General features: G+C 42.0%; 1 protein-coding gene across 1 annotated transcript in view; it reads left to right on the top strand.

The window, feature by feature from the left end:
• Nucleotides 1-23,991, top strand: part of ITPRID1 (ITPR interacting domain containing 1) — a 166,674-nt gene that overhangs the window by 26,611 nt on the left and 116,072 nt on the right. Inside the window, exons 5-8 of the mRNA XM_069084569.1 lie at nt 8,766-8,852; nt 12,528-12,730; nt 14,759-15,339; nt 19,960-20,017. Of these exons, the coding sequence (XP_068940670.1) occupies nt 8,766-8,852; nt 12,528-12,730; nt 14,759-15,339; nt 19,960-20,017 (929 nt within the window). The remainder of the gene's footprint in view (nt 1-8,765; nt 8,853-12,527; nt 12,731-14,758; nt 15,340-19,959; nt 20,018-23,991) is intronic.

Below are 23,991 nucleotides of genomic sequence, written 5' to 3'. Positions count from 1 at the left end.
TATCTGATCCCATCTGGGCCCTTCCCACCCATGCTGGTAAATACCATCAGCCATTTGAATAGTAGCAGTTCATTGGAGGATTCCAGAGCAACCTGCGTTGTGTAGGTGACAGGTGTAGCAGGTGTTTCTAAAGGCCGAACCACAGCAGATGCCACGCAAATGGGATGATAAGGAATTTGCTATTAAGGAGTCTTGTTTCTGCACATATAGCCTTCCACAGGCCCACAGCTAGTCACCTAGAGCTACACTGCCAGAGGTGTATTGAATCTGATAGTCTGGGACTGCAAAAAATTCTTCTAAAGGAAGGAGACCCCTGCCTACTTGGGTCAATGACTCTTACCCTTGGAAACCGAACAGGTGACAATGGAATCCTGTTTGGGAGATGACAAGCTGCCAGCTGTGAGCAGTGCCAAGTGAGTGTACTCAGAAAGGCATTTAAAGAGGGATTTCCAACTCCTCCTCTGTTCTCTGTTCTGGTCTCACCAAACCTGTTTATTGTATTCAGTGTAGGAGGGAAACTAGAGAGGAAGGAATTTAAAGAAAGAAAGTGAGTGGGAAAGGTCAGGGACAGAGACTGAGAAGCCTGTTGGAGCTTACCAATTTCATGTGGGATAAAATGCCTGGGAGGAGGTCCAATGACAGAGCTCTGCGGTCCATAGGACACATTGTGCCTAGGTCTCCCCTCATCTAAAGGAAGCCTTCCTTTGCCCCTCTTGACCCCAGTCACCTATTGTTCCATCTCTCTTCTCTGTTTCACTGTGACACTCCTTGAAAAGTGGTGTACAGATGTCATTTTCTCCCTGTCTTGGCCTGGGGGTAGCTGGCTTCTGTCCCTATTTCTCTACTGAATCTGTCCTTTCCAAAGCGTATGAATGAGCACTTGATTTCCAAATCCAAAGACATTCCCCTTGACAATTATAACCACCTTGACAGGGACCATGCCCAGGAAAACTTAACCTTTTCAACTCTGTAGATTTTGAGCTGAAATGGACCTGGGAGGCTGAGTCGAACCCTCTCTTTTTGTAGACAATAAACATCCTTTTACTGGGAGTATGCTTCAATCCCTGGAAGACAGTTATCCTGCATTCCCCTTCCCCCACCCCCATCTTCTCTTCTTCAGACTAAGTAGCCCCAGGTCCTTCAGCACATCATCATATATGCTTATTCAGAGCCCATCATCATTCTATTTTGCCTGCTCTGGACACTCTCTAGGTTCATCCTAAAAGGCGGTACCCAGAACTGTATCATCAGATCAAGAGAGACTAGAACAGAGCCATCACTTCTCTAGTCTCAGACACTGCCTGTCTTCATGGAACCCCAAATCAGCCGGCAGATTATATTGATCATGCATTCCACAGATAAATTACTGTCCATCTAAGCTTTCTTTAGCATGTACTCATGGAGCTAGTTTTTTGAACCCAAGTGTAAAACTTTATATTTAACACTAATAAATTTCATCTCATTTGGTTTGGCCCAACATTCTTACTCGTAGAGACCTTGCTGGATTCTGATGATATAAACCACCCCTTCAGGTTTTGTGTCTTATGTAAAATATGATAAGTACTGAAGGTATACCTTTATCCAAATCATTAATCTAAATGTAAAACAGAACAAGGCAAGCACGGCTCCCTAAAGCACTCCATCTTCTTTCCAAGTTGTCTGAAACTTTAATGACTCTTCCTTGGGTCAGGCTATACTCAACCAATTGTTTTGCACCCACCTGGCTGTAAGCTCCTTGAGAGTAGAGACTAGTTCACTTTGTCATTGCTCCCCAAGAATCTAGCATAGTGCCTGGTAGAAAGAAAGTGCCTAGTAAGTGACTATTTGGTTGACTTGGCATCCATCACCCATCTTCTACTTCTCACGTAAGAAGAGCTGTGAAATAGCAAATTCTTGATAAAATCTATGTATATTATGTATCTAACTTTGCCTGATCTAGTAACTTACTTGTATACTTTAGGGGGTTCATGATCTCATCAATGTGATTCTCCCTGCAGTGATGAAAATGGGATCAATCCATCCATGCCTTCTTATGCCATGTGACTTTTTTACATGTCTTCTCATACATTCTGCACAGGGACCTACCTAACATGCCAAGGATTTTCCTGCATCTCTTGACATTTTGCAAAGACTAACAGAGAACACAAGCTGTCCATTGGTGATACCTCACATTTGAGGTAGTACAGTCAGGAAGATCTGAATTCAAATCTCACTTCAGATACTAGTTTTATGATCCTGTATAAGTCACCTATTTGCCTCAGTTTCCTCATGTGAAAAAAGGGGATAATAATAGCACCTACCGTCCAAAGTTGTTGCAAGAGGATCCATTGAGGTGATATCTGTAAAGCACTTTTCAAACCTTAGTGCTGCATAAATGTCGGTAGTGATTATTTTAGGTTCACTTCCTTTTCTGTTCATGCATTTTTGATAAACTTTTATGTTACCTCACCTAGCAGTTCTTGTTTGATAATACACTGCAGTGCCTACTCACCCCCAATGTGGATCTCTCCACTGCTACTTGGTTGACCTACAGAGCTTTAATTCTTCAGTAAAAGTGACAGTCCATGCTTTCTAGTACAACAGTATCACCAGAAAAGTATTGGAGTGAAATGGTGGACCTTTATTTAGAGGAAAACTTGGGGTTCTTCAAAACACTGCACCATTTCCCAAATATAAGCCAGCCTGATCTTCTCCTCCTAATTGACTATGGTCTTTATTATTGTCTAACCACAATGTCTGTCCAAGGGATATATTCCAATTGACCAACTCTAAGGACTGTCCATCAGAGGATATATTGGAAAGTAACTATTTTTAATTTGCCTGATTTTTGCTTAGGAGATAGTTTGGCAGGAATATTTTGAATGATTATGGGTCTTCTTTAAGAGGTTCTGCCATGTTCCAGAGCTTGATGCAATCCATGTGATATCTTCCAAAAATAAAAAAATCTTGAGGACATCACTATCTACAGAAAATCTATCTCCTGGAAATTTTCCATGACAGTGGCAAATGCCTTTGGCAGCTCGCTTATCTTTGTTTCTGTATCACTTGACATTTCAGAAGCAAGTTGTCTGTTGCGTATTTCAAGGATTCTTGGATAATTTTTATTTATTTATGGGGGATGCTTTCTTGGAAAAGAGCCTTAGGAGATTTGTTTTACTCTGTCAAATCAAATGCTTTGTTAGTTAAAAAACAATGAGCATAGAGGTATCTTATATTCTCTTTCTCTTTTTATCAATTACCTAATTATAAAATGCTGTTGGTTTTTGGTGAATCAATTCAACTCTCCTCTCTTTAATTTCTCACTCCCTTATCATATCACTGATTATGCCCAGTCAAGCCTGAGCTTTGGATCACCCCCAGGATTCATCATCTTCACACCTACAAAATGCTGCTTTATGTTATATAACCTCAATTGGGCCCTCACTTCTGCGTGGCAATTATTCTATATGCCCTTCATTACCTCACTCTCCCACTCTCCACAGCAGCTCTTTCATACCTTACAGTCACTCCTCAAACCTTCCATGGCTCCCCTTCTCCCACCCTCTCAGCTGAGTACCTTGTCTGATATTTTACAGGAAAAATTGAGGCTGTTCACCATGAGCTCCCTCATATTCCCTCTTCCTCATCTCCTATCACTCAATTGTTTTCTGCCACTTTTCCCTCCTTTATCCCTTTCTCAGATTGTGAGGTGGCCTTATTCCTGACCAAGGTTAACCCCTCTACTTGTTCAAACAATCCAATTCTATCCTATCTCCTCCAACAAATTGCCTCTTTCATCAGTCCCATTCTATCACTTATTTTCAATCTCTCACTGTGTATCAGCTCATTTCCTACTGTCTACAACCATGCCCATGCCTCTCCTATCATTTTATGTCTCTTTGCTCTTGGTAGGTAAGCTAAACTCTTTGAAAAGTTTGTCTACAACAGGTGAATCCACTTTCTCTCCTCTCACTCTCTTCTTAACCCCTTATAATCTGTTTCTGACCTTATCATTCCACTGAAACTGCTCTCTCCAAAGTTACTAATGATCTCTTAGGTACTGAATAAAATGACCTTCCTTCCCCCTCCCTCTCTCCCTCCCCATCTCCCTTTCCTATTATTATAAAGGACAACACCATCCTTCCAGGCCTGCAACTTAGACATCCTCCTGGATTCCTCACTCTGTCTCACCCCCATTTCCAAGCTACTACCAAGGCCTGCCAATTTCACTTTTGTTCCATCTCCTGAATGACACCCTTCCCCCCTTTTCCTATGACACTTCCACCACTCTAATGCAGGCTGCATCCTCTCTTGCTCAGTTACTACAATAACCTGCGGTTGGATCTGTCTACCTCAAATCTCTCCCCTTTCTAATACATTCTCTATTCAACCACTGAAGTGACTTTCCTAAAACGCAAATCTGAGCATGTCACTCCCCCCCCCCCACTCAATAAACTCCAATGGTTTCCAGTTGCCTCTAGTTGCCTCCAGATGCAAATACAAAATGCTATTTGGCACCCAAAGCCATACAAAGCTCAGTGTCCCCCTACCCTTCCAGTCTTCTTACACCTTACTCCCTAAAATGCACTTGATCCAGTGACATTGGCCTTTCTGCTGTTTCACAAACAAGGAACTCCATCTCTCAGCTCTGGGCTTTTGCTCAGGCTATCTGCCATGTCTAGAACACTTTCCCTCCTCTACTCTGACCATCGACCTTCCTGGATTCCTTTAAGTCTCAACTAAAATCCCACCCTCTACAGGAAGCCTTCCTGAATCCGTCTTAGTTCTAGAGCCACCCCTGTTATTTTTTCATATATATTTATCCTGCATCACAGCTTGCTTTACATGTATTTATTTGTATGTTGTCTCCTCCATTAGATTGTGAGCTCTTTGAGGGCAGGAACTGTCTTCATATTTTCAGTATTTGTAACCCCCAGTGATCAACACATAGCAGGTGCTTAATAAATGTTTATTGAATGAATGGACATCATTTGGAAAAGCCTGACTGATCCCTTTGCATACCTTAATCAAGGATTTCTTCAATATACATATGACAATTTTTCAAAGATTTTGTGTAAATGGTAAGCTAAATGTGTAGGTATTGAGTTTTCCCTATAATTTTTTTCAAAGAGGCATAATAAATAATATTATTTATTATATTAAACCAGAAATAATAAATATGTGATTTTTCCTTGAGGGCTTGGGATCTTCCAGGTTTTTATACATCTTGAGAATCAGTCCCTTAAAATCAACCCCTTAAAAACCATGCTGCTCCCAGCCTACTATCTCTCTGTATCCAGTGACTCTTCCCCTCTTTGTTTGCTTAGTGCAATTCTATATCCTCATATGGTATTTTGCAGACTGTACTTTTAGAGTCTAATTGTAGTGACTCTATTGCCGTGGATGAAGTTGTCCTAACAGATATTTTCTGCTTTCATTTATTTGTTGTCTCTCTTCTAGTTTTATCTGTGAATGCCTTCCGTTATGACCTGGCTAAATTGAATCTCTCCCCAAGCTTACTTTAAACTTATTCCCACCCCACTCCTGCTACTATTTTTCCATATTTTAGAACCAATACACCTGATAACCCTCCACTCTCTTCATATATATGATTTTAGAAATGAATTTATATTCATAAGCCGGTATTGCCCTTAGCTGGCATTTCACTCTGACTATAAGGATACTGAGTTTTTTCTAGCAAATGTTTTTTAAGGGTCTTTTGGTTTTGCTGTTGTTGTGGCTCCTGATTCACATCAATCTATTAAATTTTCTTAGGAAGTGGTGACAGTCTGTGCCCATATCTGTTCTTTTATCCATTTTCCTTCTTTTTCTGACAATGATTTGTTTAAATAAATCAGGCTGTTTGTTTAATTTTCATGCCACACATTATTCACATTTGTATTATTGATTCCAATTAGATGTTGATTTTTATTTTTGCTCTAACAAATTGGTGATCTGACTATACTAATATAGTTGATTTGCAAAACAATAACTTTGGTAAGCAGCTTTTTCCTGTCTGCCAAAATATAATTAATTATACTTTAGGTGACATCACTTGGCAATCTCCACATCCACCACCTAATGGCATTCTTCTTAAAGAAAATATTCATGACCTATAGGCAGGGGCTTCTGTGTCTAGAGTACTTTGCCTTCTTTCCTTTCTTAAAGCTGAGCCACATATTCCAATTTTTTTCCTGTCCTCCCTTATACGCACCTATGTGTATATTACAATATATGTTTATTTAATTTGGAGGATCTTAGTGAGTTCTTTGTAAAATTTCTCTGCTTCTTTATCCTCTACAACAGATGTTGACTTGTAATATGTAATTATCTTCATGGTGGTCTTTTTATGAATTCTCACCATGAATGCTGCAATATGAGATGAACAAGTATCCCATAGAATGTTGTTTGAACACATGATATAACCAAATTGCCCAGTTCCTTTGTTTGTCTCTACAAGGAGACCCTCAGAGCTCTCCTCATTAGCTACAAAGTCTTTTTGTCTTTTGGTTTCATTTAGACTGAGAATCTCCATGCCAACACCATTTATACTCATTAGTCATTCTAGTGACCAAAGCTCTCCCATTTAGAACACCAACAGTTAAGTTGAGATGGTTTAACAATTGTGTGCTTGGCACACGCTGGTGCTTTTTCTCTGTCACAATAACAGCAGAAGTTTAAGGAAGTCATACAAGATCGAGGGGAATTTGGGATCTTAAATTGTTTTCTTGAGTTACTTTAATCCAAGAATGCAGCCAGAAAACTGGGGCTGAATTGCTTCATCATTAGACTATTCCTTGGAGGTTAGATATTATCCATCAGTCTGATCATAATTAAAGTCTTTTCAACCTGGTAGAATCTATAATCTTGTATGTTCCATTTAGATAGCTTTTGTAAATTCAAGGACATTTCCATACCACAGTGAGGCATCTGAATAGGACTTTAATACTGGCAAAAAAAAAAAGAAAAAAGGAAGGAAAGAAAAAAAAGAAAGAGAAAGAAGGAAGGAAATTGAAAAAGGAATAAAGGAAGGAAAACAGAAAGAAAGAAACAAAGAAAGAAAGAAAGAAAGAAAGAAAGAAAGAAAGAAAGAAAGAAAGAAAGAAAGAAAGAAGAAAGAAAGAAAGAAAGCAAAAAGAAAGAAAGAAAGAAAGAAAGAAAGAAAGAAAGAAAGAAAGAAAGAGAAAGAAGGAAAGAAAGAGAAAGAAATTATGCTAATCTTGAATGACTTGACATCATGCTGGTCCTTTGTATTAATTACCTCCTTTTCTAGAGATTCACTAACATCCCCTTAATAATATATTCTATATTTTACCCAAGATCCAGTCAAACTCATTGGCTTACAGTTCATGGCACCTCTGTTCTTTTTATCTGAATATTAGAAAATTTGCCATGCTCAAGGCCTGGACCACCTTTACCATACTTGATGATCTTTTGAAAGTCTTTGAAAGTGGTTCATCAGCCACACCTTCCAATTCTTTCAATACCTCTTAGGATATTGTTTGTTGAGACTACTAACTTGAACTCATCAAATGAAACCAGATGGTTTCCTACAATCACTCTTTTGTTTTCTTGCATTTGAACTCCCTGTGGGCTATTTTTTATTTTTCTTTTTCTATTACAAATATCATTCTATTTGACAGAGAAAGACAAAACAAGATAAGAATTAAGCAACTCTGCCATATGTCATCTATGTGCCTATACCCAAGCAGTGATCCTGGGCCCTTCCCCATCCATCCTGGTGTGATTTCCTCTATACGATGTCTGTTGGTAGGATCTTGTTTATCCTTTCCCTACGTCTTTAGAAATTTGAAATCTCTGGAACTAGGGCTTGTGTCAAATCATTCCCAGCTTTCCTCTACTTTTTTTTAAATTACACATTCAAAGATAAAGAGATTCCTTCCCTGACTCTTGCCAGTTCTCACCAGTTCCACCTCCTGCAATCAGCTACAGAATTGGACTCAGAACCAGGAAGACTTGGATTTATGTTCTAGCTCTGACACATACTGGCTGTTTGAATATGAGCAAATCACTTAACCTATCAGTGAGTAGCCTTTCAGTGAGTAGCCCATCAGTGAGTAGTCCATCAGTGAGTGGCCTTTCAGTGAGTAGCCTTTCAGTGAGTAGTCTATCAGTGCTCTAGGATTTCTCTAAGAATCTAAGTTGGAGAGAAGGTGCTGTGGGAGAGGGAGTTTCATTATCTGGGAGTTCCCTATCATAGAGCCAGTCCCTTTCTCTTTCTCAGACTCTTGGTATGCCCAAGCCATGTCATACTACAGTCTGTTTTGACTCTATTTGAGAGCTTGGCTGCCTTTTGCAATTATTTGTCCAGGAGGGTAGCTGGTGACTAGTTGATATTACCTCCTATAGGAAAGTCCACTCTGATGCTTTGAGGGTCCTCACCTAGAATGAGAGGTTGTTATCCTAGCCTAGGAAACGAATGAGGCTGGATTATCACCAGTATTTTTTCTCCATTGTTTCAGAAAGACCTGCTCCCTAAAGTTTCCCCAGTGATTTGCCATCTGTCAGAAATGAGACTCTGTCACCTTCAGAATAAGCATTAGCAGGTAGCTAACACCTAGTGGCTAACACCTACCATCAGGTAAAAAAAGCGACTTCTCTAAAAAAAAGGCTCCTCCCCAGGGGTAGGCACATTCCTCTGCGAGGGATTACTATCATTTTGTTAGGAAATAAGCTGAAAGAGAAATGTTCGTTCTAGCAAAAAAATTAAAAGTCCTAATGACGTCTCAGGGGAGCCTTTGTATTTCTTCTTCCTATTGCTGCAGATCCTTACAAGAGTTTTCTGAAACTCCAGCGTTATCCAGGGGGACCAGTTTCAACTCCTGCCCTTCTGTACCAAGTATACCCAAAAGGTCGGTAACTTCTCAGTATCGGGTGACACCAAAAGCCAACCATATTTCTATTTGCCAATCAATAGCAATTTGCAAATAATATTTGCAAAAAATAGCAAAATTTGCAATTTGCAAATTCAATACTTTTTCTCAAAGACTAGAAATGCACAGGAAAGACTCTGCAATGTGGAGCTATGAGACTTCAGGTGAAATCCCAGACCTGCACTTCCTAACTGCTCAGCCTTGGCTAAGTCAGTTAGCATGTGGGCCTCTGTTTCTTCATCTGTAGTGAGAAGATTGAACATGATGACCTCTAAGGACCATTCCAGCTCTAAATCTAGGGTCTTGTGACAGCATCGACTGTGATGGCCTTGACCTAGGCAATTCTAGGTCCGCCAAGAAATCCTCTCAGGGCAAGATGCCAGGCTCTGTAGCACAGGGTGAACTGCAACAACAGAGTCCATCTGAACTCCAAGCTCAAGCCACTCCCAGGAAGCTCTTCTGTTCCCAGCTTTAGCATCTAGAGTAAAGCCAAGGCTGTGGGCAGATAAACAGGAGCTCTTGATGGTTGAGTTTGTGGGAATGATTAAGATCTCTCAACTGGATAGTTGGAGATCCAATATGGCGCATAATTTAGGATTCAATTTCATTTGCCTGCCTACATTAGTTAGATTAACTGGATAATTTCCAGATCACTCCACTTTATGTTAATGCTAAGTAAGGAGGGAGCACACTATTAGGGACTACATTTCATAATGATTTATTGCCAAATGAAAGTTTTTATAACTTTTTTATTGTTTATTCAGTCATTTTTGCCCAATTGTGTCTAACTTCTCATGACCCCATTTGAGGTTTTCTTGACAGAGAACTGGAGTGGTTTGCCATTTCCTTCTGTAGCTCATTTTACAGATTAGGAAACTGAGGCAAACATGGTGAAGTGACTTGTCCAGGGTCATATGACTAGTGTCTGAGGTCAGATTTGAACTCAGGAAGATGAGTCTTCCTGATTCCAGGACTGATACTCTATCCACTGCACTAACTGTCCCTAAAACATTTAGAAGAAGGTATAGAGCTTTGTCAAAATTCCAGGGCTTGTCAATCAGCCAGTCAACAAGTGTTTTTAAAGCAATGACTTAGAAAACGAGGCACTGTGCTGAACAGTGGGGATACAAAAAAAGGCAAACTCATGCTACCTGCCCTCAAGGAGTATACATTCTAACAGGGAGAGATGTCAGTCAGTAAACATTTTGCAAGTGCCTACTATGTGTCAGGCATTGTGCTAAGCTCTAGGAACATAGACAGAAGCAAAAGACAGTCCCTGCTCCCAAGAACCTTACATTCTAATGGGAGAGATCACATACAAGCAACTATGTATAAAAAAAGATACACTAAATTGGATGGTAGTCTCTGAGGGAAGGCACTAGCAATGGTGAGTAGGAATAGAAATGCCTCCTGAAGGTGGAATCTGTGCTAAATCTTAAAGGAATCCAGGGAGGCTAAGAGGTAAAGGGGAGAAGGGAACCATTTTACTCATGGGAGAGCTCAACCGCAACCTCAGAGAAATGACTGAAGACTCCGTATGCTTTGAGCCTCCACATTTTTCAATAAAGTCAATTTTAAAACAACAACCACCTAGAACAAAAAGGGTCAGAATAGGAGTGTAGAAATTCCTCATTTGTATGACTTTGGGAATAAACCAAGTGAATTTTCCAGATACTGGAAGCTTATTACATTAAACGTCAACTCAAAACATAATGAACGATTTTTCATAGAAACCTTTGCTCCCCTGCATCTTAAAGAGATGTTCAGAAACTTTTTACTCTTGCCAAATTTTTCATGACCCCCACATTCAGTGATGTGACCCCAAGGGGTTGTGAAAAATTTGGCAAGAGTAAAAGGTTTCTGACATGCAATGACTGAAATATCAGTATTGAATATTCTGCCAAGATTTAATTCTTCGTGTAAAAATAAACAAGCACACCCATCTCATTAATATACACATTTGCTTTCATCTTTAATAAGTGGTAAAATTGTATGTCTACAAAAGAATTATTTTAAAATAAATATTTTATGATTTTTTATTGGTAAATGTTTGATTTGTATACTTGTTTCATGTACCTATATACCTGGGGTTGGGTAAAATTTTTCCAGTGAAAAAAAGGTCACAAGTGGAAAAAATTTATGAAGCCCTGGAGATGAGGCATTGATAGTATGTGTAATCCTGCCCATGACTGGTCAGAGTAGAAAGAGGGTTGGGATTAGAATAAGTTTCCAAGTTTACAACCTGGCTCTGCTATGACTACCTGTGTGACCTTAGTCAAGTCATTGACCCTTTGTGGGCCTCAGTTTCCCTATTTTGAAAAATGAGGGATTTGGAGTGGATGATCTCTGTAGTCCCTTCCAGCTCTAAATCTGTCTATGTTAGAGCAGCTAGGTGGTGCAGTGGATAGGGTGCTGGGTCTGGAGTCAGGAAGCCTCATCTTCCTGAGTTCAAGTCTGGTCTCAGACACTTGTTAACAGAGTGACCCTGCATGAGTCACCTCATCTGTAAAATGAGCTGGAGAAAAGGACATGGTGAACCACTCCAACATCTCTGCCAAGAAAACCTCAAATGGGGTCACAGAGTCACACACAACTGAAAAAAGACTAAAAACAAAAAGACATAGAAGAAGATTTTTGAAAATTGCCACAGTGACCACAGAGTGGCCTGACCTCCCCTGTCACATTCCCCCTCCAATTCAGCAAGGCTTACCCTCCGATGGCGGCCCTGTGGTCACTGCTCAGGTCCAGCCTGGAATTTATTCCAAAGTAGTAGTGGTCAACAGAGCATGGACTCCAGAGAGAGAAATCTCTAAGAACATAGGGTGGTTTTCATGCCCTAGGGAGGCATCTGAGTGGACTTTTAATAGAGATATACGTGAATATTGGAGGAACCTGTGTTTTCATCAGTGTAGGGAACTCCTGCAACTGAAAGTCCATTTGCTGGCACAGATTTCAATCCCTCTGTGACTTTGGAAATCTCTCCAAGGGAGTTGCTCAGGCACATAAAGGTGAAGTGACTTCTTTAGGCTTGCCTATCTAGCAAGTGTCCCAGGTGGGATCTGAACCTGGGTGTTGCTGACTCCAAGGCCAGCGTTCTATCCTTGCGACTTGAGCAGAAGCACATTACACATAGGAGGCCCTACTCATCATAATTTAACCTGTTCTGATGGTTCAGGGTCATTTTTGATAATGCTTCTTCTTATACTGTTACTGCCCAAGGGGCTTTTTGAGTGTGTGGGTGGATTTGTCTCTATGCCAAATAGCTCTGAACTACTGTGTTCTTTGAGTTTGGGGGTTTATTTGTTAATAGCTTTTCTGAGTTCTTCGTTTCTGTTAGCCATTATTTCTTTCTGATTCTTACTTCTAGTGCCCTTCCCGTCTCATAGTCCTGGTGTTTTAATCTGTCTGTTTAGATCTGTTATGGATGGAGACCCAGATAGACAAGTTTGTTAGAACTGTTCTTAAAACAAGAGGAAACAGGCACTGAGTGAGGGTCTAAGCAGCTCTGCCATTAGGAAGGTTTGGTGTGGGGTTTTCTCAGAGGCTCCCTGGCCTCCCGGCTTAAGCTGAGCTCCCCCAATGAGCACCAGAAAGCTGACATTTTGAGATGTCCCCTCCACCAAAATGGAAAGTGATCACTTCTTCCTACCACAGCATTTCAGAATGGCTGGAATTCTGGCAGAAAGATCCAGTGGAGATTCTCCTCGAGCTGGGCTTTGGGGCTGAGGAGCCGGACATCTGCACTAAAATCCCAGCCCGTTTCCTGAGGGGCAGCTCTGTAGCAAAAGGCATCAACATCCGGGTGTTTCTGGAAGCTCACAAACAGCGGATGGACTTTGAGACCCCTGACTTGTATGGTGAGTCAGAACCTGGGAGGCAGGGGCTGGTGAGGGCAGCCTGTGTGGGATCTGCATGGAGTCCAGAGGCCAGCTGCTCCTCCTTCTCCCCCCTCCTCCATCTTATGAACCAGATGGAGGCACATAGGCTAGCTTTGGACATGATCACCTTCAGGCATTAGGGTCAGAACTCCGAGTCACTCAAGGTTCGGCATTGAAGTATTCCTAGGATATCTGGTTAGAAGCCAGCTGGATGGCACAATAGGTAGAGCACTATGCTTGTGCTTTGGAAAACCTGAGTTCAAATCCAGCCTCAGAAACTCACTGACTGTGTGACTCCAAACAAGTCACTTAACCCTGTTTGCCTCAGCTTCCTTATCTGTAAAAATGAGCTGGAGAAGGAAAAGGCAACCACTCCTGTATCTCTGCCAAGAAAACCCCAAATGGGGTCACCAAGAGTCAGACACAACTGAACAACAAGATAAATTGCTAGCTATTATTATAACATAGGGAGTCCTTCGCCATTGCAAAGACACAGAATTAAGAGATGGAGTTTCATGTGTGAGGTCAGTGTCATTGGACTATGGAGACCATGAAGGGAAATCAAGCGTGAGAAAACTGGAAAGGGGGGAAGGAGCCAGGTTGGGACGGGCTTTGGAAACCAAATAAGGCTTGTGTTTGGTCCTGATAGACACAGGCCACCTCAGGAGCTTTTGGAAAAGGGAACTGCCAGGGTCCCAGCTGGGTTTTAGGAAAGTCTCTTTGGCAGCTGAGTGGGATGGAAGGGAGTAGAAAGAAGCTTTCGGCAGGAAGACGTTGAGAAGTCTATGACAGTAATCCAAGTAAGAGGCTGTAGGGGAGCCATGTTCCCAAGGGGGAGCCCCCAGGGGGTGCAGTAGCCGGAGCCCTTGGACTCAGGAAGAGCTGAGTTTGAAACCAGCCTTACTTAGGCACTTACTAGTGGCCAGACCCTGGCAAAGGCATAAAAAATAGACACAAAACTATTTACCTCCGCTTCCTCATCTGTCAAATGGAGATGTAACAATAGTACTTACTTCCCAGGGTTGTTAGGAGGATCAAACAAGATAATGTTTGTACAGCACTTGGTGATATGCTCTATCATTGCTATCTATTATTATAAATAAAGTTAGTAAGTATCTGCGGACAGATTTGAACTCAGGTCTCCCTGACTCCAAGCCCAGCACACTGTCCATTGCACCTCCTACCTGCCCCATACCTATGGTGGATATTCAGGAATATTTAGGGTCTTCCTGACATCTTGCCCAATTGATCAATCTACTAGCATTTATTAAGCACCTTAATATACCAGATATTGTGCTGGGCCGTGGGTATATAGACTCAATGAATGGAATAAAACCTGTTCTCAAAGATTTCTAATGGGGGAGATCTCAAGGACAAACTGAGGCATATAATATGGAACAAATAGTAAGAGAATAACCACAATGAAATATAAAGTGTTTTGGGAGGGAGGGAAGCTTCACTCTGGAAGTGGTGCCTGAGCTGAGTCTGAAAAGAGAGGAGGACTCTGGGGACTGGTGGCGGGGGGGGGGAAGGCTACTTCAGACATGGGGGCAGCATGTATGCAAAGACTTGGAGGTGAGAGATGGAGTCCTCTGTGAGAGAACAGAGAGAAGGCCCATCTGGTTGGATCTCAGGGTGTGGGAGAGCCTCCCAATGACGCTGGGATCAGCAGAAGAGCTCCGAACTAATCCTGGAGGCCATTGGGAGCCACTGTACTTTACTGAGGAGGGGAATGACCCAGTCAGATCTGTGCTTAAGGAAATCACTTGGGCTGCTTTGCGAAGGATGAACTGGAGTGGGGAGAGGCAGGAGGCAGAGTAGGCCACTGCAATGCTTCTAAGTGAGAGGCGATGAGGGCCTGAGCTAAGGTGACGGCCATGTGAGGGGACAGCCTGGGAGCCGCTCAGCCCACTGACCAAAGCCCAGTCCTCAGGAGTCTTGCTAACACTCAGGCAGCGGAGTGGAAAGACTGTGTTTCACACATCTCTGTCTCCTTGTCTCATGCAGGACGCTTCAGGCAGCTGGAAGTGCTGGACCATGTGACTAATGCCTTCTCCTCTCTGCTGAGCAATGTCCACAGCCTGCAGAGGGAAGGTCAGGAGAAGGCTCAGGCAGAGAAGCCCAAGCCAGCCCAGGCGAGGGGGCTCCAAGAGAGACGGAGAAGGATCGGCCAACTCTTGAGGAGAGCCTCAAAACAGACCATCAGAAGGGACTGCATGCAGGGCCAAGCTGAGCCACTCAGGGTGAAGGAAGACCTTCCTGCCACCGCCGTGGAGCCAGACCAATGTGCCCCTCTCCAGTCTGTCAGGATGTACTTTGCTGACCGTAGCCACCTACATCCTTTGACAGAAGAACAGCCTCCCCTGACCAGCAACAAGCTGGTGTCCCATGAAGCTTCACCAGCGGGTCCAGGCAAGCCACGGCCTCCTCTCTTGCCCATGTCCCTAAAGCAGTCGCCCCTTCCTTGTGCTCCAGAACGGTCAGCCAGAGACAGAGGCTTCCAGGAGAGAGGTCTGCTGCTGTCCCACAGACTCAGGCAGGTGGTGCACATGGATGGGAAGCCACCCGACTCTTTTGAAATCGAAGAGGTCAGTATGATTGGGCATGGTTCCCTCTACCTCCTATTTTCCAGGGCCCAGCTGGGATCCTCCTCTGGGGAGGCTTTCCTGGCCACCCTGCCCCACAAGAATCTCTCCTCCTCTGGCCTCTCCTAGAACCCGACATCTGGACCACTCACTGAGCAAAGTCACTATACATATGTGCTGCCCTAGAACATAAGTTAGGATGTAGGAGCCCTGATTGAGAACTAGAATGGGCTTCATAGGCAGATTACTCCAACCTCTTCAATTTACAGAGAAGGAAACTGAAGCCCAGGGTGGTTAAGTGACGTCTTAGGAAAATAGATGATCCCTGCTCTGGCCCTGGAGGGGCCCTCAGAAGCCATCACTCCGACCAAGCCCCTCATGTTAGAGGTGAGGGGACTGAGGCCCAGGATGAGAAATGACTGGCCCCCAGCTTTCTCAGGACCATCTTCAATTAATTTTGATTCAGTAAACATTTAATTAGGTGACTTTCCATGTGCAGGTCATTGTGTTGGACACTGGGGTTGCAGAGATCAACCCTAAGCAGTTCCTGCCCACAGGAAGCTTTACATCCTAGAATCAGGGGCTCACTTGAATTCCAGCTATGTGGAAAGGTAAATGGTGTCCACGGCAAATATTTCTGGGTTTACATGTTGTAGCAGCAAGCACCCCAAGCGTCCTCAGGGTTTGCAGCTACCACAGGTTCTTGGATCTGCTTTGCTAAAGGAAAGCAACTCAAAATGGGTTAACAAGCTTACTTTAATCAGTCAGACATATATCGTTTACCTTATTCAGGAGAAAAGGTCAGCACCCTGAATCTCAAAGTATACAGGCATAATTATCAAGACAGAAACATCAAGTAGACAGATTTCCAAACTGTCCAACCATTACATCCACACCCAGTCAACATCTGGGTTTCCACATTCTGAGTTTTTCAAAGCCGGGGGACTCTCAACAACGGCTTCCCAGAATTCAGATCAAATCACAGAACACTTCTCAAAGTGAGTCCCAAAACAAAGCTACACATCAGGGCTTATATAGCCTTCTCCTGGCTCAGAGAATGTAACAACCTTATTGACCCACTGGCCAATCAAAAAGTATCTACTGAAAAACAAGCCTCCCACCCCAGGCTCCAGGTGCACATTAGCCTAGGGGCAGGGAAGATCTTTAAATCTGCATTTCCATTACACATGTCCTCAAGAGGCAGTGTGGTGCAGTGGATGGAGCTCTGCTTTGGGGGTAGAATAGACCTGAGTTCAGTTCCCACCTCTCACATACACCGAGGGTCACTTAAATGCCTCAGTGCTCCAGGGATGCCAAGAAGCATGAGAAGCTGCCTTGGGTCACCAGAGCACTTTTAGCCTACTAGAGTAGCAAGGAAGACATAGTCCCATAAGCTTTCCTGTCCAGCTAATGGCTCCAACAGAAAGTGAAATATGGGGTCAGAGACAGGGAGATGGGCATGAGCTGAGGGAGCCAGGGAGTGCCGCCCACATATTGTAGAATTTGATCTAGGCCCCGAAGGATGGTAGGAATAAACAACAATAAGGGAAAGCATTCCCCAGGTACAAAAAAAAAATCTAAGTAAAGATTGAGGGGAGCAGGAAGCACCTCAGAGAAGTAGATTTTGGGCTGGATTCACAGAAAAAACTTCCAACCAATGAACCATGAGAACCCTCCCAAAGTGAGATGTGCTGTCTGGAGAGGTAGTGAGCTCCCTGTCAATGGAGGTGTTTGAATGAAGACTGGGAGACCACATGTCAGGAATGTTATTGAGGGGATTTTTGTTCAGGTCTGGGTTTCAGGAGGGGGCTTCTAGGGTCTCTCATCCCAGGGGATTCTGGGATATGGAGCTCTAGTAAAATTCTGTATTATGTTGTCCTTGCTACATTTTCCCTGATCATTACACAAGCAACTTTTGTATTCTGGAAAGTGTTTCCAAGAAGGTCCTTACATTTATAATTTGTTAATCCTTAGGCAAAATATAAAATTCATTCCTGATGACATAGCCTGAGAAAATATGTTTGTTTTCCTATTGATAGAAGAGTAATGAGAGCCTTGGGAGTTGTATCTTAAATAGGGGCCCTTGCAAGGTTACATATTTGTTTTTGAAAGACAAACCTTAAAATCCAATTACAAGAAATGGAAAATAGGAGTGAAACTGGCAGAACTCGATGGTTTCTTCTTTCCTCCTTTCTCACCTTAAAGAGTACATGTATTTCATGTGACCGGCTGAGAGACTGGGGATATTTAAGCAGGGGAAGAGAAGTCAAGGGGGATCATCTGACCACAGCTGGGACACCATCTAACCCAGCCCCCTCATTTTATAGATATGGAAACTGAGGCCCAGAGAGGTCAAGTTAACCCACTCAAGGAAAAGCCAAGTCAACAAGCATTTATTTATTTATTTAAAGCAATTGGGGATAAGTAACTTGCCCAAGGTTACATGGTCAGTTTTTTTGTGTGGGTGTTAAGTATCTGAGGCCAGAACCGATCCCAGGTCCTTCCGACTCTGGGTCCGGTGCTCTTACTCACTGCGCCACCTGGCCACCCCTCAACAAGCATTTATTAAAGTACTTGAAATGTGCTCAGCTCTGGGGTTACAAATAAAGGAAAATCCAATCCCTGCCCTGAAGGAGCTCACAATGTAATAAAGACAAAATTCAAAAGACTATGACCGAACAAGACAGAGATGGGAAAGCTTGGAGAGTATGTAGAGGTCACACAAGTATGAAGGTGTAGAATGAAAATCTGACCTTAGGTTCACTGACTCCAAACCCAGCATTCTTTCCTCTATACCAGACATGTTCATTATTTTCAAGTGCTTGAGGGATTGTCCAGTGGAAGGGGCAGGAAGAGAATAAACAGCCATTAAGCTCCTACTCTGTGCCAGGCACTAGCTAAAAGCTTTACAAATATCTCATTCAAAGTAGTGGAAGCAAGCTTAGACTTGCTCTGTTGGGCCACAAGATTAGAATTAGAAACAATAGATGCAAATATCAAAGAGATTTATCATCAACATCATCATTAGAAAGGTAAGATTAAATTCTTTCTTATGCTATTGATCCAGGGTTTCCTGGTACACAGGAGATTTAATCCAGTTAAACTGGGGGAGGCATCATGGAGCAGTGGAAAGAATCCTCCCTCTGGATTTGGAAAACATGAGTTCAAATTCTACCTCTCATGTTTGCTCATTATGGATCCTTGACAATTCACTTAACCTCCATGAGCCTCAGTTTGCTCCACTATACAATGAGTGGACTGGACTGGATGGCTTCAGAGGTCCTTTCTACCTTATGTTGCCCTGTAAGTTTGATTAAAGAGGCCAACAGGTTCGGTAATATATAAATTCCTATTGTTTATTCCCTTAAGCTAGCAGATACATACATGGAGTCAGAGCTTTACTTCTGACTGCCTGATAAAAAGGATGAGAAGCCTTTTACATTGTTTAGAACAATCCCAACTCAGGATGTCTGTGTCACTAAAAAATTAGGGCTTCCATATGTTTTTAACCATAGCATGAGAAAGGAATTTCTTAGTTGAATAAGTTGTAAATAAAATAAGAAAAGACAATTGACAAAGTGTTGATTGAAATTACAATCCCATGATATCTGTGCTTCTCCTATATAGCGTCTGTCCCTAGAGTACCAAGATAAGAAAAGTCTCACTATTAAAGACAGTGTCTGGTCCCAGGCATCCTGTCCTGAATGGTCACAATCAGGAAGAATGCTCTTGGTCAACTTCATCTGGTCCTATAGTTGATGACACAGGAAAGGACACTTTTAGAGCAAAGCAAAGCATGTCTGGTTGATTAGGTCAGGTGTTGGACCTTATTGGGATTCAAATGATCTTAAATTATTATCATTTAAATGCTATAATTTAATTATGACATGAGGCAGGGGATGTTCAGAGCTAGTCTTGCACTGAAAGAGACCTAGGTTTGAATTCTGTTTCTGATCACACTGACTCTGTGATTCTGGGCAAGGTACCTGTTTTCTCAATGCCCCAGGAAACTCTTCCAGAATACAAGAGGCACAGTGATCTAGATTACCAAGGATCTAGACTGGTGAAAAGACTTTTATTAGCTGGAGTTCTCCATACCAATGACATCACTGTGTTGTCCAAAAAAAACCCAACACTGAGTAAAATTCTCTGCCTGGCTTTAAGGAGGATAAAATGGTAAGTAAGTCAGGGTTCTTGCTCTCATGAAGTTTATAGTCAAGTAGGGTAGCTAAAACATAGTTGTATATAAATAACTCAAATTAAAAAATGAACGTCATATGTGCCTGAGAGAAATGCCACAAAAAAGTTGCCAATCCATGTCCCAGGAAAGAGATACTATTTCCAGGAATTCAAATGGCCTTTGACCTTTCATACTCTCAGGTACTGTATATTGCCCCTAAATATGAGCTTAGTGACTAATTGCTCTCTGGGTTCCCCAAAAGGTCAACATTTCTAATCAGGGAGTAATAAATTGACATATACAATTACAGAAACAACTTGCAAGAAAAAAACAATCTGGATGTTTAACTATAATTATAGTTTGATAGGTTTGATGCCATGATAGGGAGGCAAAAACTATGGAGAAATGACTGATGGAACTGTTGTTGCCTTTGGATGTCTCAGGTACAGAGCTTTGAGGAGGAACCTGGAAATTCACTGGAGGTGACCTTAGGCACAATCGGTAAGACTCAGTCCTTATCATCAATTTCCTTGGTGGTCATTATTCCTAAAGGGACATTGAAAACTCAACTTGACATGTTGAACAGTTATGTGTGTATATATATATATGTATATGTATATATAACATATATGTTATCTATGTGCTTGTGAGTGTGTGTATGTATGTGTATACATGTCCAATATGACTGCAAAGTAACTGGCAAAGAAATTTGAAAGATCATGAAAGATGTGACCAAAGAAAGGCAAAATCTTGATTTTTTAAAAAAGGAAAATAGCAGAACAAGTATGGTAGCGACCAATTCCTGGGAATAGTCTAGAACCAATGGCTCAATTTAACATTTATGCCAGGTGGCGCAGTGAGTAAGAGTGCCGGCCCCAGCATCGGGAGACCCGGGATCAGTTCTGGCCTCAGATACTTGGCACCCACACAAAATAACTGGCCATGTAACCTTGAGCAAGTTACTTAACCCCAATTGCTTAAAAAAACTTAACATTTAGAAAAAATATAAAACAATTACATAGATAATGAAACATGGCTTCATCAACAGGCCATGTGAGATTAAAAGCATGTCCTTTTTGATAGGGTTACTAATGAATAGATATTGTTTGCCTGTACTTTAGCAAAGCATTTACTAAAGTATCTCATGAAATTCTCATGGAGAAGATATCAAAGTTTGGAGTAGATCATAGTAGGTAGAGGTGGATTCAGGAGTGATTGAACTCTTACTGTTGACTTGGATAAAGGCATAGATGGCATCTGCAATAAGCTAGGAGAACTAACTGATGGACAGGACAATAGAGTCAAGATCCAAAATTATCTTAATGGGCTTTTCTGTTGTTTAGCTATTTTCAGTCATGTCCAACTCTTAGTGACCCCTTTTAGGGTTTTCTTGGCAAAGCTACTAGAGTTGTTTGCCTTTTCCTTCTCCAGGTCATTTTACATATGAGGAAACTGAGGCAAATAGTGTTAAGTGACATGCACATAGTCAAAAAAATAGTAAGTGCCTAAGGTTAGATTTGAACTCAGGTCTTCCTGACTTCAGGCCTGGTGCTTTGTCCAGTGTACCACCTACCTGCCACTCTTGACAGGCTAGAACAGAGATTCAATTGGGGTAAAAGTCAAGTCTTACATTTTGGGTTGAAAAATCAATTTAATATGGGGCAGCTAGGTGGTGCAGTGAAGAGAGAACCAGCCCTGAAGTCAGGAGGACCTGAGTTCAAACCCAGCCTCAGACACTTGACAGTTAACTAGCTGTGTGACCTTGGGCAATCACTTAAACCCAATTGCCTTACCTTCCCCCTTCAAAAAAATTAAAAAAATCAATTTAATAGGTATAAAATGGGAGAAGGATGGATAGAAACAGTTTACCCTGAAGGAAAAGAAAATCTGGAGGTTTTTGGTGTGCTGCAAGCTGCCTAGGTGTCAGCTGGGGCATATGGCAGCCTGTCATATGTCGTCCTGACCTGCATTAAGAGAGACTTGTTTTCTGACTGATAAATGGTCAAAGCATACGAAGAAGCAGTTTTCAGAAGAAATCAAAGCTATTAATAGCCATATAAAATGCACTAAATCATTAATAATTAGAGAAATGCACATTAAAACAACTCCACCACCTCATATCTATCAGATTACCTAACATGACAGAAAGGAAAATGGCAAATGTTGGTGGGGAGGAAAAATTAGGACACTGATGCACTGTTGGTGAAGTTGTGATCTCATCCACCCATTCTGGAGAGTAATTTAGAACTATGCCCAAAGAGCCAGAAAACTATGTATACCCTTAGATCCAGCCACACCACTACCAGTTCCATGTCCTCAAGAGATCAAAGGGAAAAGGACCTATTTATACAAAATTATTTATAGCAGCTCTTTTTGTGGTGACAGAAAATTGGAAATCAAGGGAATTCCTGTCAGTTGGGGAATAGCTGAACAAGCTGTGGAATATGAATGTGATTGAATATTTTTGTGCTATACGAAATGATGAGCAGGATTGTTTCAGAAACACCTGGAAATATTTATATGAACTCATGCAAAGTGAAGTGAGCAGAAGTAGGACAATGAGGTATACAGTAACAGCAGTATTGTATAGTGATTAACTGTGAATGAGTTAGCCATTCTCAGCAATTCAGTGATCCATGACAATTCCAAAGGACCCATGATAAGAAGTGTTATCCACCTCCAGAGAAAGAGCTGATGGACTCTGAATGCAGATAGAAATACTTCTTTACTCTCTTTATTTTTATTATTTTAGTTTTCCTTTGCTACATGACTAATAGAGAAATATGGTTTCTTTGACTTCACACGTACAATTGATATCAAATTTCTTGCCCTCCCAGAGAGGAGGGAGGACTTGGAGGAAGAGAATGTAGAACTCAAAAAATGTAAAATAACTTTTTACATGTCATTGGGAAACATTTAATGAAATAATGGTTTTGAGAGAGAGAGAGACAGACAGAGAGAGACAGAGAGAGACAGACAGAGAGAGAGAGAGAGAGAGAGAGAGAGAGAGAGAGAGAGAGAGAGAGAGAGAGAGAGAGAGAGAGAGAGATTGATTGATTCTAGGAATAAGGAGGTGATAGTCCAATTTTATTTTGCCTTGGTCAGTCCTTAGCTGGAACATTATTTGTTGCTGTTCCATTTTGGCCAACACCTTTTGGGATGGATATTGATAAGCTGGTAGTCATTGAAAGTAAGGTAACTAGAATGTTGAAGGTTCTCCAATCCATGTTACATGCAGATTAGTTGAAGGATCTTAGAATGTTTAGCCTGAAGAAGAGAAAACTCAAGAGTGGGAGGGATGTGTATGACAAATGTCTTCAAGGCTGCCTCCAGAGGTGCTAGACTCCCTTCCTTGGAGGTATGGGGAGGGTGATAGGATCATATCTATGTTTTAGGAAAATGGCTGTGATAACTGGGTGGATTATGGGTGGAGAAGTACCTGTGGCAGGGAGACCACCCAGCAGTTAGTGCAATAGTCCAGGTAGGAGATGATGAAATTCTATACCAGCATGGTCACGGCAATGTCGAAGGAAGTGAGAACATACAAGAAAAGAGTCAAGGGGAGAACTGACAGGATTCACCAATAGATTAGCTGGTGAAGGTGAGAGTGAGGAGTTGAGGATAACACTGAGAGTGTCTGGGAAATGGGCATGCTCTCTCCTGGCATGATGAAGTTTGGAAGAGGAGAAGAGTTGAGTGAGAAAAGATAAAGAGTTCCCTTTTGGATGTATTGAATTTAATATGTCTATAGAAATTCATCTCTCTCTCTCTTTCTCTCCTCTGTCTGTCTGTCTCTATATTTGTGATTTTATCTGCATAGGGAGTTCTCAGGGAGGGAACACTTCTTCTTTTGCAGATTACTACCTGCTCTGATATTTGTAAACTGTCTTAAAGAGTTGCCAGGGGACACTGAGAGGTTAGGAGATTTGTCTAGCACCACACAGCTTCATTCCTGCCAGATAGAGGGATGAAACTGAGGTCTTCCTGACTCTGAAGTCAGTTCTCTGTCAGAAAAAAAGAAAGAAAGAAGACTATTGCCTAGCAAACACTTCCAGCTGGGTTGGAGGTACTTGCAAATGTACAGATGTCATACTGGTATGAATCACTGCCAGCAGCCTCTGGGATAACAGAAAATAAAACTTGGTCCTTGTCTATAAATGATGCATTGGCATAGACCAGCAGTGTCCATCACTGACCAATGAGAGAAAGCTTTGGGCATTGAGGAGTTTAGAAAAACTTTCTACAGCATCCTGGGGGTGTCCAATCACGAGACTTCCTTTTAATAATTGTCCTTTTCTCTCTTGGCTCTGAAGGAGAGAAACTTCTGGTCAATGGCAGACCATAAACACATAGAGAAGGGAAAATAAGGCGTCTGGATGAATCACTCCCTGAAGAACTGAGGGCTGTGCTAGAGGAGGAGGAAGAGGAAGAAGAAGAGGAGGAGGAGGAGGGGAGAGGGCAGGAGAGGAGAGGAG

The sequence above is a fragment of the Petaurus breviceps genome, unplaced genomic scaffold, assembly GCF_028583685.1.
Source record: "Petaurus breviceps papuanus isolate PSGF00001 unplaced genomic scaffold, PetGlider_PUasm1.0 174, whole genome shotgun sequence".
Lineage (NCBI taxonomy): Eukaryota > Metazoa > Chordata > Mammalia > Diprotodontia > Petauridae > Petaurus > Petaurus breviceps.
This window is presented reverse-complemented; position numbering and strand designations above follow the sequence as displayed.